This window comes from Protomyctophum bolini (assembly GCF_963924005.1).
Source record: "Protomyctophum bolini genome assembly, chromosome: 16".
Lineage (NCBI taxonomy): Eukaryota > Metazoa > Chordata > Actinopteri > Myctophiformes > Myctophidae > Protomyctophum > Protomyctophum bolini.
In genome coordinates this window covers 38667284-38682778 of record NC_137877.1, presented here as the reverse complement: position 1 = coordinate 38682778, position 15495 = coordinate 38667284, and the positions used below count along the sequence as shown (strand labels likewise).

At 43.3% G+C, this 15495-nt stretch overlaps 3 protein-coding genes across 4 annotated transcripts; all 3 read right to left on the bottom strand.

Annotated features, from left to right (window-relative positions):
• Positions 1 to 893: 893 nt before the first annotated feature.
• Positions 894 to 4595, bottom strand: tnfsf13b (TNF superfamily member 13b). 2 transcript variants are annotated; one of them, XM_080785612.1, is made up of 6 exons: positions 4180 to 4595; positions 3297 to 3420; positions 2958 to 3014; positions 2596 to 2720; positions 1642 to 1792; positions 894 to 1177 (listed from the first exon to the last, which is right to left on the bottom strand). In XM_080785612.1, the coding sequence occupies exons 1-6, from the start codon at positions 4417 to 4419 to the stop codon at positions 1065 to 1067; spliced, it is 810 nt and encodes a 269-aa protein (XP_080641738.1). In that variant the 5' UTR covers positions 4420 to 4595; the 3' UTR covers positions 894 to 1064. The 2 variants fall into 2 exon arrangements, with proteins under 2 accessions (XP_080641738.1, XP_080641739.1); XM_080785613.1 differs by having other exon boundaries at positions 2596 to 2696.
• An 860-nt stretch (positions 4596 to 5455) lies between these two features.
• Positions 5456 to 9953, bottom strand: LOC308330530 (protein ABHD13). The gene is made up of 2 exons (XM_080785424.1): positions 9807 to 9953; positions 5456 to 8712 (listed from the first exon to the last, which is right to left on the bottom strand). The coding sequence occupies exon 2, from the start codon at positions 8667 to 8669 to the stop codon at positions 7608 to 7610; it is 1062 nt and encodes a 353-aa protein (XP_080641550.1). The 5' UTR covers positions 8670 to 8712; positions 9807 to 9953; the 3' UTR covers positions 5456 to 7607.
• A 1008-nt stretch (positions 9954 to 10961) lies between these two features.
• Positions 10962 to 15295, bottom strand: LOC308331314 (protein ABHD13-like). Its single transcript, XM_080786697.1, has 2 exons — positions 15206 to 15295; positions 10962 to 14195 (listed from the first exon to the last, which is right to left on the bottom strand). Exons 1-2 carry the CDS (start codon positions 15247 to 15249, stop codon positions 13283 to 13285), a joined length of 957 nt encoding a protein of 318 aa, XP_080642823.1. The 5' UTR covers positions 15250 to 15295; the 3' UTR covers positions 10962 to 13282.
• Positions 15296 to 15495: the final 200 nt, after the last annotated feature.

Genomic DNA, 15495 nt, shown 5'->3' with positions numbered 1-15495 from the left:
ACCCTAAATATAAAATAAAGTTGTTTAAGTCATCGGACTCTGGCGTTTTGCATTATTTTTGTTTGGGCGCTATGATTTAATAGGCCTACATAGTTGAGGCAGCATAGCAGAGGGTTGGTCGTTGGTGTGGTGGTTATTAATAAGCGTTGTCACTTGTCAGACACTATATGTTTATGTTTAATAGCTGCAGTTTTTACCGTTTATCAATGCCGTCCGACATACAGTTACTATTATCTGCGTTTACCTGTGCTGCTGGTGTTGTTGTCATCTCTTTGAAGTCTCTCTGGGCTGGCACCGCGCAGCTGGTGGTGATTAGTGATTGTGGGCCATGGCCTCGTCCTCTAGTGGTCGGAAATGGAACAACACTACGTTTTATATGACATCATCTTTAACACAGGATTTGTTGCTTGCAGAGCGAAAAATATACATGAGCATTCACATCATTCAGTTATGTAGCCCAGCCATAAACATGTCCTAATTATCCAGTGACAAAATACATGAAACTGATTTATTTGATTAGATACGTGACAAAGCTGGTGGAAGGGAGACAACCATGATGATTGATTGACAGATTTTCTAGGCGTCACCATTTCTTATTTCATAGATAGTCACTGTGCCATATCAACATTAATTGTATAATGATGACACCATATCAAAATAAAAATAAATATTTCCAACACATTTTGATTATAGCCTACACTGTAATTAAAAAATATATATTTAATCAGCAAATTGTGATGATTCAACAATCATTCAACTCTCATTCAACAATATCCACACCAATATCCCCACACTCGGGAGTATCACAGCAGAATGCAACACAACGTTGCAATTTTTAAAAACCATTTATTAACATTTAACATGTAGTATTGTGTGCCATTTTACTGCCATTTCCCCCCTAATGCCACAGGCTTTGCATTGTAGGCTATAACATGCCAAAAACCCAGTTATTGTCGTAATGGCACCCGATTTCAGAGCATTACATGCTTTTTCTCACAGGCTCCAAACTGTGGCAGCTCATGTGTCCCTCTTGTCAGCCCTGTTCCTAGGCGACCTTTTCAAGCTCAGGCCAGTCTGACAGCTCCTATGAAGGTTGAATCTCCATCCAGGGACACGTTGGCTGTGGGACGAGGAATCAGCAGTTCAACCTGGTCCCCCACCTCCAGTTTCACGATGCCTTTGAGAAGGGGCACGAAAACAACATATTGGCTTGGATGGATGCTATCTGTGACACACAGGGTATTAGGACAAGACACACACACACACACACATGCACGCACACGCACACACACACGCACACGCACACACACACACACACGGCGGTGGTGGCTCAGGGGTAGAGTGGCTGGATGGTAACCGCAAGGTTTCCAGTTCGAACCCGCGGGCTCCCCCAGAGTTAGTGTCGAAGTGTCCTTGAGCAAGAGACACTGAATCCCTAATTGCTCCCGATGTGCTGGTTGGCAATGGGTGACTTGCATGGTTTCTGCCACCATCGGTGTATGAATGTGTGTGTGTGTGTGAATGGGTGAATGCAATGCACAATCCATGTAAAGCGCCTTGGATAAAGGCGCTATATAAATGCACCATTTACACACACACACACACACACACACGCAGAGTGAGAGAAAACAAAACACTCACCCCCTGTGTAGCAGGTGTTGTAAGGGTAGACGGGGTTCATGTTCTGAATGCAGCGGAACAGGACGACACACTGAGCCTCATCGCCCACCACGGTCCTTTTCCTGCGGATAACCACGTGGCCCATTGCAAAGGTGCTGTCCCTGTAGTACACCTGGACAGACACGACGGGGTTAAATCTGTTTACCAAGCACAGATCCTATATACTTAGCCTTTGAGCAGGCCTAGACTATACTTTGCAAGGTTTGATTCATTGATTGAAGTATTTATTAACAGTTTGCAGAATTACACAGTACATTTCAAGCACACCTCAATACAAAAACTGTTAACAGTGAGTGGATGACACCATTAATAAAGCGTTACACTTGTTTACAAGAGGGTCCACTGTTTTCAATTCATCAAAATCAACATTTAGAGACGTACAAATATACACTTCTAAGTAGCCAAAAAACAGGAAATCATCATAAAGGAGGTAAAAAAAAAGGGGAATAAAACATATATAGTGAGGGGAAAAAGGGGGAAAGAGAGCGGTTTTGAAGGAGTCAAGGGATTCCCATGTCTTAATGACAGTTAGTAGCCAGGGCGTTCTACATTTTTGAGGCATAGGAGAATTTAGTCCCTTGTTTGTGCCGAATCTGGGTTGCACATGGTTTATTGAACTCCCTCTGGTGTTGTGGGTGTGGACTTAATTTACATTATTAAGGAAGTATTTAGACATACATGGGTATCTATTAATGTTTAGTAGAGAATTATGTACAGTCAAGTGTTATATACAAATAGTAAGTAAGTATGTAAGTAATGTTCAGCACTGAATAGAACACTCCCTTATTTCATTGCATTTATTTTTGCACTATGCTAATATCCTCAGCAATGTATGGTAAAAATACATCATTGGCATGTTAGCCAACAGCGCCCCCCTGTGTAAAGAACTTGAAAGGACAGCAAAGTAAGCCCCACCTGGCTGTAGACAAAGTAGAAACCCTCTTCTCTGACCAGCATGCTGTCACTTTCTGCATCCAGGGCAGAGCCTCTCTTTAAGCCCACCTGCCAAGGGATACCTGTGTGTGTCTCCAGGGCAAACTCTTATTAAAGACATTACATCGTGTTAAAAAAACAACAACAAACAAACCAAACAAATTACTTGTACCGTGGTATTTGTGCAGGAATTTGAGCACACAGGGTTTTGCCTAAGTTTCCCAAAGCTACGTGATAAGGATGGGATTTATAATGGGTGGAAAATGTACAATATGTTAATGAACTCAAACACTATACAAATAACTAAATTAGTAGTTAATTTTTTTTAGCAGAGGGCACTTCACCTTTATGGAAGGTTTGTCTCAGTTTGTTTGCCAACATCTGTAGGCATGGCTGAATCACTAGGAGAAAACAGGAGAGAGAAGTTCACATGTTTGCCAAGTTCCCCATGTGGTGGTGGCATTTCCCCGGAATGCCCGCCCAGACAGTCAATGTAGTTCCCCTACCGCCAGGATTATAATACACACTATCAGTTTCATGTACAAATAATGCAGCATTGGGCCACTGTATAGAGCAGCTATCACATCATCTGAAGAAAAGAAAGCCCCGATAACTGATCCAATAAGGTTTATGACCTTTTTTTATGGTTTTATTATAAGGTTCATAGTTGGATTGACTCTTGCCTGGTGTCTCTGTTCCAGAAGCAACTCTGATCCTTCTCCTCCTCAAGGGAAGGCCTGGCGATGCAGGCTGCCCTGGGGGCTCTGGGCTCAGTGCGCTGCTACTCCTACTCATCTGTTCCAAGGGCTATAGACGGGGATTGTCAAACAAACATAAATGGTGCATTTATATAGAAACTATAGTAAAATACGCACATCACTTCGTGGAGGTGTTGGGTTCAAAAAGTGACATAGGAAAAGAGAAGGGAACCCGCACACTCATATATGCTCCAAAAGGTTTATTTATTGACGACGTTTCAAGCCAAGGCTCTTCATTCAAGGTCAAATTCAAGATGTGAGTGATCCACCCACTTAAATAGACACCCACGTGTCACGTTACTAGTCAGTGGGTGGAACCAACACAACACGGTCATCAAACCAATGAATGAAATATCATTAAATACAGTGTTACACATTTCTCAAATCCACAACAGTGGAATAAACAAGAATGGACATCATGATTACTATAGAATCTAGGACAGTGATTGCATTTATATAGCGCCTTTATCCAAGGCGCTTTGCAGAGATTGTGCATTACATTTACACACACATTCATACACTGATGGCGGCGGAAAACCATGCAAGGCACCAACCAGGAGCAATTAGGGGTTCGGTGTGTTGCTCAAGGACACTTCGACACTAACTCTGGGGGAGCCCCGAGTTCGAACTGGCAACCTTGCGGTTACCATCCGGCCACTCTACCCCTGAGCCACCGCTGCCCCATACTTCATTGCATTGACAAAATAGGAGAGATTATTATCTATTTCCATTTCACTCTCACACACACACACACACACACACACTACCGTTTGTGGCTAATGGTTTCTCCATTACTGTTGTAGCTCACCTGGCTTTGTTGACTGGCCCCCTGTTGCTCCTCTTTCCTGCGGCAGAGGTCTGTTCGGAGGCCTTCCACCTCAGCCCTGAGCGCCAACAACTGGTAGAGACACAAGGCTGAAAGGGAAGAGGAGGTGACCGCAGCTAAGGTCAGCAGCAGCACCGGCCAGGACAGACCGCAGGCTGATCTGGGGCCGGTGGCGGGCGCAGTCTCCAAACCGGTAGACACTGCCATGGCACCAGAGCCCATACAGGCTCCTCCTGAGTACGAGTTCACGCTGGCAGCATGACGATCCACAGCCTCAGCCTTCGGTTGTTAAGAGGTTTGCTTCTCTGTGTCGATCAGTTGTGTAAATCCTCCGTTTTGACTCTTGTATTTTGTTCACATTCAACTCACTTCCTTAACTTTCGATTTCGCCTGCTGTGTGCCAGTGTCCTGCTCTAGAGTTGTGTGACTGCGCGAGATAAATAGTGCTTATCAAAGCAGTGGTTCCCCCTCCCCATCTTCCGCTCAGCTAAACCACTCTGCATCCTGCTCGACCTGGCCAGCCAAATGTCAAATATCTCATTTTGGGGTAGAGATCCAACTGTGAGGGAGTCAGATATAAACATATTATAATTAATTATTAGGCCTACATTACATTGGAAAACTTTGATAAAAACAACCCGTACATCTGACTGCAATCAAAATCAAATCAATTTTGTTTCCGCTTTGTAGTCAATTAGTCAAATACACGATCATTTCAAAAGCACCTCGCAAGTCAATATTTAATATATTAATTTATTGCATGTTATTACTGTACAGAAAATAGAAAGTGAAAATGTGTGCTTAGAAAACAAGAGTTGTTGATTTTGAAATAGAAAAGAAACACATCAACTCTGACATATGGAAATGACTACAAATGCTAAGTTCCACACAGGAAGGGATAAAAGAACAGTTTTGATGTTTGGACTGCTCAGAAAGCTTCCTTACATCTCCATTATGGAGTGCGGTTTTCTCACCCAATCATCTGCTTCATCATGACATTATTGCTCTCAAGCTCATGTCAGTGAACACTACACACATTATGTCAATGCTTCAGGGGACTGGCCAATCAGATTGAACATTACCACGTGCCAACTTGTTAACCCATTCTGACCGGGCACCCATTTTGGTGTTAGCATCATGTTATGCTTTACCTATTGAAAAATAGCAGATCTACAAGCTCATATCGCGCCACCGAGTGGCGCGCTACGAGCTTGTAGGTCTGCTATTTTTGAAAAATTCGAAGAACGACTGACATTTTTAGAATCTGATCTCAGGTCAGAATGGGTTCATCAGACCAGTGTGTGTCCAGTGGAAACCTCGTATGAATCTGATCTCAGGTCAGAATGGGTTAATGGGTAGCTTCGAATCAGAAACATGTCAAACATGTACCACTGCTCATTTGCACCACAACAAGAAAACGGGACTGCATTATGAGAAATAGAACAGACGACATTCAGTTCAATTTAAATTTGTTTTTCCCTTGCCGAGACCTGGGCGACCAACGACACCATTTGGCTATAGGGCAACAATCCAGTATCTGATCAGAAAAGTGTTATCAATTATTCTTTTTTTTAGTTGGCCACAAAAACGATCCACAAACCATCGTGACAATGATCAGACCAATTGTTATTTCAAATACAGAGAGTGCAATATAAGCTCCTAAGTCGTAATAGTAGGCAAATCACAAAGTGTGCAAGTATCGGTTCCAGTCTGTACAGCAGGAATTCACTTAACACGGAAAACTATGGAAAATGTCTAAGCATGGTGAAACAATGTGATTGATACTATTTTACATAAACGCTTTAAAAATGCTCAAGTTGCTATAGACTGTCACCTGTGAATAAAATGAAAAGGTGATGAAAAGGAGCAGAAAAACAATCCTGCAGAGTGCAGACAATCTATGCATTTTTGTTTCTCATAAAGCACACCGGTTGATGTATACGCACTGTACATTCATGTGGTAGCCATAATTACCCATTGCCTTCACGCTAAAAACAGAAACTGATTTGGTCTTTGTGGTGTTTGCCGTTTTGGTTCAGCACAGTGTTAAAATATGGCTGCTGATACTAAGCAAACCTCTGTTAAGTCTGTTTGAATGGCTTGGATACCACTGCAGTGCAGTGTGTGCTGCATTTGGAGTGAGAGCAGATAAGAGTGTTTAGTTCTAACTCTGCTGCTCCACTCCCAGGAAGACATGCAGAAAAGGTTAATTAGCTCATTAAAAGCCCTCCAACAAGCAAGTAAAGCCATTTCTCACCAGAGCACAGGGTGGGACAATAACTTAAAGACTCTTTGAATTAACAATGATGACACTGATAACGGATAATTAAAGCCTGTAATTGCAATGCCACAAACTTGGATGGAAACCGTAATCAACCAACCACATCACAAATCTACCACGTGCCAGATTCAACTAGGGGTAAAACTACACGGTTACAACTCCAGCTCAAGTCGTGAGTAGGGCCTAGCTGGTTGGCAACCAGTGTTATGTCCGATGTTTCTTGGAAATATGGTATATTTATTATTCACTGTTCACTCCATGAGTAAGATTGACTGATTGACATGCATGTAATGTTTATGCCTACATTCATAAGCTGAACATTAACTTTGTTTGGGTGAAGAAAGCCAAAATGTTCCACAACACAAGCTTATACCAATTATATAAGATACGGTTTTTTGGACAAAAAAAAAATAACACCTGGCAGGTTAAAAAACAGAAATCACTAATTTGTCATGGTAAGCTGCTAATATGATCACTCAAAAGGACTACTGTGTCCCATCGTTACCCAGTCCTTAAAAAGACAAAAGACTGTACTGAATGTCTGTCAGCGGAAGGATCTTAACATACACGGCTCAACACTAAAGGTCAATCTGAATTATTATCTGCGTCAGTGAAATCACAGTGACAAACAGCCTATTAACAAAAACAATCTAATTAAAGTGTTGTTGAAATACTGTAGGACCTCATGATGTCATCAGTGGAGCGGATACATTGACTGAATCTTTTTTTTTCCTTTTCTTTTACAGTAGGTTTGTTGTGTCTTGCATTATGAGTGCATTTTTCATTCATAAAAAGGCCATGGATACATGCATTCATTGCTCAGAACACAAAAAAGGGACTTTATGAATGCATTCATCGATACACCCAAAACCCAACGCAAAACCTCAGAAATACTCAAATAAGTAATTCTTAGTTCAAACATGATACATTTACAGAAATGTAAAAAATTATAATATTAATAAAGATAGAAAAGAAAAAGTAATCAAAATATACATTCTGTCCCCATGCCCAGTTAAATCTGTCCACTTAATGTTACTGATGCATGTCACCCAACTTTCAACCCATAACCCAGGCAGGGGGAATTATGTTTCTGAACTTCCTACCTACCCACCCACCCCCCAACTTCTTTTTAAATGATAGTAACGCTGGAGGAGGACTGGGCCGTTTCCTCGTGGACGTGGCTCTTCAGCAGGTCTTTGATGAACTGCTCCAGGGCAGCGAAGTAGCCCTGGCACTGCCAGGTGTCATTGTGAGTGCCCTCCGGGAAGATGGCCAAGCGTTTAGTCCGCGCGGGCGAAAGCTCGTACAGCTGTTTCATCATCACCGGGGGGATGAGCTGGTCCGACAGGCCCGACACAAACAGAGAGGGCATGCGGCACTGCGCCACCTGCCGGTACGACAGGAACTGGTTCCTGTAGCACCACAGGGGCAGGAGACGCATGGGCAGGAAGGAGAAGAGCGTGGCCGCCATGTGGGGGATGCTGAGGAAGGTGTTCTCCACGACGATCGCCGCCACGCGGTGGGGGTTGACGGAGGCCAGGCGCACCGCCACGGCGCCCCCTAGCGAGCGGCCGAACAGCACCACCTTGGTCTTGTCCAGGTCGGGGCGGGTCATGACAAAGTCCAGCGTGGCCTCGGCGTCCTGGTAGAGTCCGTCCTCGCTGGGCTCGCCGTCGCTCTTCCCGTAGCCGCGGTAGTCCACCAGCACCACGTTGGCCTTCAGGTTGACCAGCATCAGCAGCGCGTTGGGCACTCTGTGCCCGATGTTGCCCGCGTTGCCGTGGAAATAAAGGATGGTGGGCGGGGCGGAGGAGGAGCTGGGGCCGGCCGGCCCGCCGGCGGCGGTGATCGCGGACGGTATGTCTCCTCCGGTGTAGCGCAGCAGGATGAGGTTGAGCTTCACGCCGTCCTTGGTGCGAATGTACACGTTCTCGTGCGGTATGCCCGTCGGCATGGGCACGTAGAGGCGCGAGGAGGAGGGCTGGTCGGGGAAGTACAGGAGCACGTCCTGGAACTTGTACAGGATCCCGGCCACCGACACGAGGATGAGAGCCAGGAGAAAGAAGCCGCCGTAGAGATGGAAGGTGAGTATGAGGGCCAGGAGGGAGATCCTGCACGCACCCCAGGACCAGGAGGCCAGGGCCAGGACGCAGCGTTCCACCGCGCCCCACAGCCTCCAGGGCTTCTCCATGGCTAGTCCACACCAAAAAGGCCTGAATCACACCTCACAGATGCTTTGAAATGAGAAGATAGGGTAGGAAAAGAATGGAAAGGGATATGTGATGAGTCATGTGTTAGCAGAAAAACATGGCACCCATTTTACTTGACTTTCATATATTATAAAAATAAATGCATTCCAAATTGACATTGAAAATCTACTGTATGAGCGAATAACTTCACAAGATTACTTTGAAACTTTTGAGCTCCAACAAGACTGTCATGGTGCAAAATAATCAATATGTTCCACACCAAATGCAGCATTTAACTATAACAATCCAATTAACACAAATCTAATCTCCTTCTATGGGAAAACCTGCAGATGAATAAGGCTAAATAAACCCTTAACGTCAAGTTTCAGATTCATGGCGTATAACCTAAACCTCGATTTCTTGTTTCGAAGCTGCTACACTGGCAGAAAGCACTTTCCATTTACCCGTGTCTGTCACTAGCCTTAAGCTCTTAATCTGTGCGCAAATGTATGATTAGGCTAAACATCCGGACATTTTTTTTAAATGAAAGTGAAATAAAGATAACATAACCATAACCTAAATTGCAGTTTAATGGCATCGCCAATCGACGACTTGCCTGGTAATCTACCAGGCAAGTAAACTAAGACATGTATTCTTGGTCCTTATGTACTTGTATGTGGCCAATTTTGCTGTAAGCAATATGAATAAATATAATCATAAATAACATTAAGTCTCGACCCCACCTAAGGCGGATCTGGTAGCTCCTATACTAGCGTGATCTTCAATCGTCATCACTGATCACTCACACTACTTAGCCTGCCGTGTCTGGTACAGAGAACTATAGGGAGCGTCACCTTTTCTACCGATCACGATAGATTTGTCCACTTTCAAAACATAACAGTAGCTGACAAAACAACAGTGACAACCTTGTTAGATCGTCCCCATCTGCTCCAGTCCTGGACGTTAGAGATAACTGAAGATACACCCCGCTTTAACGTCATTACTGTATTACTACAGTTAGCTTAGTGAATGTTAGCTCCGAGGCTAGTAGTGGCTGGCTCCCAGCTAGCCTTTAGCTAGTAGATCACTAGCATTTCCCTCCCAGCTGCAGACAGTAACAATCCACTATCCACACTCACCCTTTTCTCATTTTAGTGATCCGGCTCCAGTCCGTGCCTGTACGAGTCAGGATGCTTTTAAATGTTAATGATGATGGACTAGGTTTGAGCGCCAGCGCCTGTTAAAATGTGAATGACTATCAGCGATAACCGGTGTAGGCTAGCATTATCTCCTTCTTCTACGCCTTTCCAGCACTGTAGGCGCACCTATACGCGCATGACTGCCTCCCACTGTTCGCTTTAAATATTACATTCATTGCCCTACATTCGAGGGTACACCATTAGGATCGTTCTGGATTAAGAGCGTCTGCTAAATGCCTAAATTGTAATTGTCTTAATATATCATATTAAGTAGCCTAGGCCTATATAGGCTAAACCAGAATTGACAGAAGAACATTCTTGTCTCGCTGCATGGGTACGCATGCTGTAGTGTACAGACAGTACAGTGCACACCAATACATTCATAATGGAATAGCCCAATAATGGCATTGCTGCTCTTAGAAAGACTCCACACTCCTCAGACTCAATCGGGACAATCACGTTCACGTGTATTAAAAAATAAAGTTAAATACATAAATTAAACATACCTAAATATTAAGGACCATAGATCCTACAGTCGTCCGAAGCAATCAATCATATTATACTGAAACTTGATGTAAACGGTAACTTTTACTCTCACTGCAGTGCAGAGGATAAAACAGGCAGTTGGAACATCAATTTAATTAGCTCAGTGTTTGTGCTGTAACAACATCTACCAGGAAGATATATTAGCCAACATACCTTCTTATTCATTTATTTGGTTGTTTGGGCGTGACAGCATGTATTAATGAACAAAACAATGAAAGTGTAAATTAAATACACAAGGATTCAGCAGATATGTACATTTTCAACCTTAGCCCCCAACATAAAACAACAAACAAACAAAAATACATCAGTACAATCACACACTATAAATAATACAATAAATCACAAAAACAGTTACAAGCATAACAAAAGAAATTGTGGTCATTCCAAGTCTTTTTAATACATGGTCGTGTTTAAAAGTTTAAAAGCAGTGTGAAATTGGGATAGACTAGAACGGTAAGTGGGTAGAGTGGACTGTTCCAAAACAAACTCCCCCGCACTGATATGACAGGATATTCTGTCCATAAGTGGTAGGCACTCAAATAAAAACATGTTTCTATCCGTGGTTCTCAAACTTTTCCATGTCAAGGACCCCCAAAATTACATGTTTGGCTGCCGCTCCGACCCCCCCAAGCAGACTTGAGTTAAAAAATATTATTTTTTGAATATTCAAAGCATATGCTATTTTTGAATATCCAAAAATGGGCTCAAATCTAAAATGATACAGATGCTTTCCCGGTTTGAATGGGATACAGTAAGTTGGCTCAGCAGCCGATTTGAATGGGAAACAGAAACATACGGTAAGGTGTAATTTGTTTTTTTCCCCTGTTCAAAACGGCTGCCAAGCCAATCAAACAAAGCTATGGGACACTGAACCGGAACAGTAAACAGGTTGACACCTTCTGGGAACCTGTAAAGTAGTCCTGTTTGGTGGTCATTGTGACACAGGACTCTTTTGATGGAAAAACATCTGTGGCCACACTGGACTGTCATGACTCCTTAATCTTACATTAGCTTGCTTTCACTATATTCATAACTACACAAATGGGGCATGGGATTTCTGTCCCATGCCCACTTTTTTTGTCCCACTGTCCACTTATGTCACTGACACGTCACCTTTCAACCCATTTAATAAATAACTAGTCTGGTGAAGACACTGTTTGATTTCTAAAATGCAATAGAGCAGAATTCTCACAGGTCAATACTAGAGACCTCATTTAAGATGGCCAGTACAGCACAAGTAGTTCCCATTCCCAACAACACTGAGTGCAGAAGTGGTCTTCAGTGGAAACGGAGTGAATGCTCCCTCAGAAAAGACACAAATAAATAATATAGAAATAGACCCTGAACAAGACCCCGAGATACTTAAACTGGGCAAATTCTCGTTCCCTACCCAGTGCCCAATCCAAACAATCTAGGACAGTGGTTCTCAAAGTGAAGTCCAGGAACTCTCAAGAGTTTGGAACCTCATCCCTGATGAACCTTGGGGCGGGTTCCATTTGGTTTCACTGACCACTGATCTAGGAATAAATGCAAATGCCATTAATAATTGATTAATTGTTAAAGTGCAACAACAACTTAGTAAAATAAAAATGAAAATAATACAGTAAGAGTATAAAACAGTAGTGCAACATTAACTGAAGCGATCAAACTAGGGTAGGGGTACCCTCACAAAAAACATACAGTAGTCCTAGTCTCTGCCTCCCCCTGGCCTGGCCAGCCAGGGCACCTGATGGAGGGGAAAGGAACTGGTTGGAATAACGTGTTCCTTCCACGCACTAAGTCCAACTGGGGAAACTCCCAGTCAGGTGAAAAGAAGCGGCTTGGGACTGCTCATGCATAGAAGGAGCCATGAAGTCAGTCCGTTGCTCTCCCCAGGTTGGCAGAGGGAGTGTAGCACCCAGGATTACAATGACACTTTGTGAAAAAATGTGTTGCAAAATCGTGGGATAATTTGGTTATAAAGTAATCAAAATACAAAATAATTGATTACTGTGAATGACATATGAAAATAAATGACATAGTATTGGACTAGCACACTCACTGTAGTCAGTATCCACAGCTTTTAAGGATAATGGTATTGGAAGGAACTCACATTTTTGGGATGAGCAGCGCAGCAGAGTATGTGGGTTGCGGCCATGATAAATGCTCAAATGGCAACAGGAGAATAAGCTGTTGGGCATTGGCAGAAAATATTTGAAAGATATTTGACGTGTAATATTAGGCTAATATTATACTAGGTTTAATGCCTAGTATTTACACGTCACCGTGTGCACTACAGGAGTTTAATATCCTCACTTGCTGCTGCTGCGGACTTGATAGCGTGATATTGGACGATTTCGACAAACTAGATGAAAACAAAACATCGCAGTGCAAAATATGCAGCTATAAGTTTATATTATCACGTTTGTCTATGTCTCCATATGATCAATCATTTTTGCCAAGCGACGTCATTGCATATAAATCAGACTGTGTTTGTGTTACCTGGCTATGACAAGGACAAAATATTGTGTATAAAACGGCAACAACGCTGACTGTGTGCAATGACTGTGCAACTGTGTCTGCAACTCTGCATATACAGATTCAGATTCAGAGTTCAGAATACAGATTCAGAGTTCAGACGGATCAAACTAAAACTAAACCTTTTCAGCCCTGTGCAATTGTGGAGGACACTAAAAAACAAATAATTTATACATTTAACGAAACTATGAACGGACTTGACTAGTTATTGTAAAGTAAACACATATTTACTTAATAAAGATGTATTATTATTATTGTTGTTATTATTATTACTGCCTCCAATGAATCAAATTTCAAAAACCTTCCGAATACTGAAGCATTAAAAAAAAAAAAAAGTACTCCGGTACTTTAACTCAAGTAAGGATTTGACTGGAATTTGACGGTGCAGAAGTCTGGCCAATGTCCTCAAGGGAGTGGCTCTTCAGCATATCTTTAATGAACTGCTCCAGGGCAGGAAAGTAGCCCGGGCAAATCCGGGTGTTCATGTGAGTGCCCCCGGGGAACGTGGCCAGGCGTTTAATCTTTGCAGGCGAAAGCTCATACAGTTGTCTCATCATCACCGGGGGGATGAGCCGGTCCGACAGGCCCGACACAAACAGAGAGGGCATGTGGCACTGCGCCACCTGCTGGTAAGACAGGAACTGGTTCTTGTAGTACCACAGGGGCAGGAGACGCATGGGAAGGAAGGGGAAGAGCGCGGCCGCCATGTGGGGGATGCTGAGGAAGGTGTTCTCCACGATGATCGCCGCCACGCGGTGAGGGTTGACCGAGGCCAGGCGCACCGCCACGGCGCCCCCTAGCGAGCGGCCGAACAGCACCACCTTGGTGTAATTGAGGTCGGGGCGGGTCATGACGAAGTCCAGCGAGGCCTCGGCGTCCCGGTACAGTCCCTCCTCGCTGGGCGTACCTTCGCTCTTCCCGAAGCCGCGGTACTCCACCAGCACCACGTTGGCTTTCAACTTGACCAGCATCTGCAGCGCATTGAACACCCTGCCATAGATGCTGCCTGCGTTTCCATGGAAATATAGGATAGTGGTCGCCGGGGCAGAGGAGTCACCTTCTGTGTTGTAGGGCAGCAGGATGAGGTTGAGTTTCACGCCGTCTTTGGTGTAAATGTACATGTTCTCATGCGGTACTTTTGCCATCTCGTCATCAAGGGGAACCGCGTTTGGTTGGAAGACAATAAAATCCTGGCACACGTACGCGATTCCAGCCAAGGTTACGAGAGCCAGGAGAAAGAAACCTGCAATGCACAGGCGCCTGCACCTAAACCAACAATGATAAGCCTGTTAGAAACACTCTATATTCTATAACATTGCTAAACAAGTGACCAATAACAAAGATGCTATAGCCAACCATTGCCAGGTCCTTATGTAGCGAATGGCACTAAAATATATATATATCTAATCACAAATAACGTTAACGTTAAGTGTCTTTCTCTTGACGCTACCCTAGACGCAATTTGCAACTCTAGATTCATCCCATGATTACTAGACTAGTACAGAGGAGCATCACTTTATCAATGTTAACCCTAGAATGGCTGTGATATACGTACAATTAATGTATTCTATTAGCCCTCTAGAATGTCTGTGATATTACGCATACATTTCATGTATTCCAAATCCCTGCCCCCGGTTAGAAGACTGATCTGGGCAGCATAAATCTTCTCCGGGCTGCGTGTGTATACTTACCCAATAATTAATTCCTAAGACTTGGAGTCAGATATTGTCCTCTAGTTTCATATCCATTTGAAAGCTCTGGCAGAAAACGTGTGTTTAGTACTGAAAACTATTCTCCACTTAGGTGAGCACACATGGAAAACAATGACAGGTGCCTTATTAAGCTATAATGCCAACAGCCAATCTACAGTACAGTGCTCCCAAAAAGGTTTCCAGCACCAGCAGTAATTCAGTCCTGTAATCCTGTTCGTGTGAAGCTCGTGGAAAAGTGGAGATATTTTAGCCTACTAAACAAAACACGTTTTATGCCACAATTTTCAAATGGATATAGGGCATCCCAAGTCGCAGCAATTAATTACTACTGCGTGAGATATACACACCCAGCGGCCACATGCCGCCTCGATTACTATAGTACTGTACTACAGTTAACGCACTGAAATGCGCTTGATAGCATTTCTCAACTACAAAATAATAGTATTAGATCAATTAGGATTATCAGTCTGACTTCTGACTTTTACTTTCGCAAAGCAAAAGTCAAATACATCTATGATAATCTTGATCCAAGGCTACTACATAACATTAACAAACCATACTCACCCTTTTTTCATTTTCATTTTCACTTTTAGCGATCGCGGATCCATCAGCTCCGCGCATAATAGACAAAAACAAAACAATAACAACCCAGCGTTTGTGGCGTGACACAGTATTAAGTCCGGGTTGAAAGCACACGCACTACAAAAGATAGTTCCGGTTTAAACTTCGACTGAAAGCTGCATGTGTCATTTTATTATTGTCCACCAGGTGCTGCTCAACAATAGCAAATCAAAGCCACGGATCTAATGAACGCTTTTAGATGATAAGAGTCCTCAGAAACAATCTCTGTCATA

Coding starts and splice junctions, on each gene's coding strand:
- tnfsf13b (XM_080785612.1), bottom strand. CDS start 4,419: ATGGGCTCTGGTGCCATGGCAGTGTCTACCGGTTTGGAGACTGCGCCC. Junction 3,015..3,296: donor TTCTGGAACAGAGACACCAG/GCAAGAGTCAAT, acceptor GTTTTCTCCTAG/TGATTCAGCCATGCCTACAG. Junction 2,721..2,957: donor GAGACAAACCTTCCATAAAG/GTGAAGTGCCCT, acceptor GTCTTTAATAAG/AGTTTGCCCTGGAGACACAC.
- LOC308330530 (XM_080785424.1), bottom strand. CDS start 8,669: ATGGAGAAGCCCTGGAGGCTGTGGGGCGCGGTGGAACGCTGCGTCCTG.
- LOC308331314 (XM_080786697.1), bottom strand. CDS start 15,249: ATGGATCCGCGATCGCTAAAAGTGAAAATGAAAATGAAAAAAGG. Junction 14,196..15,205: donor AAAATGAAAATGAAAAAAGG/GTGAGTATGGTT, acceptor TTGTTGGTTTAG/GTGCAGGCGCCTGTGCATTG.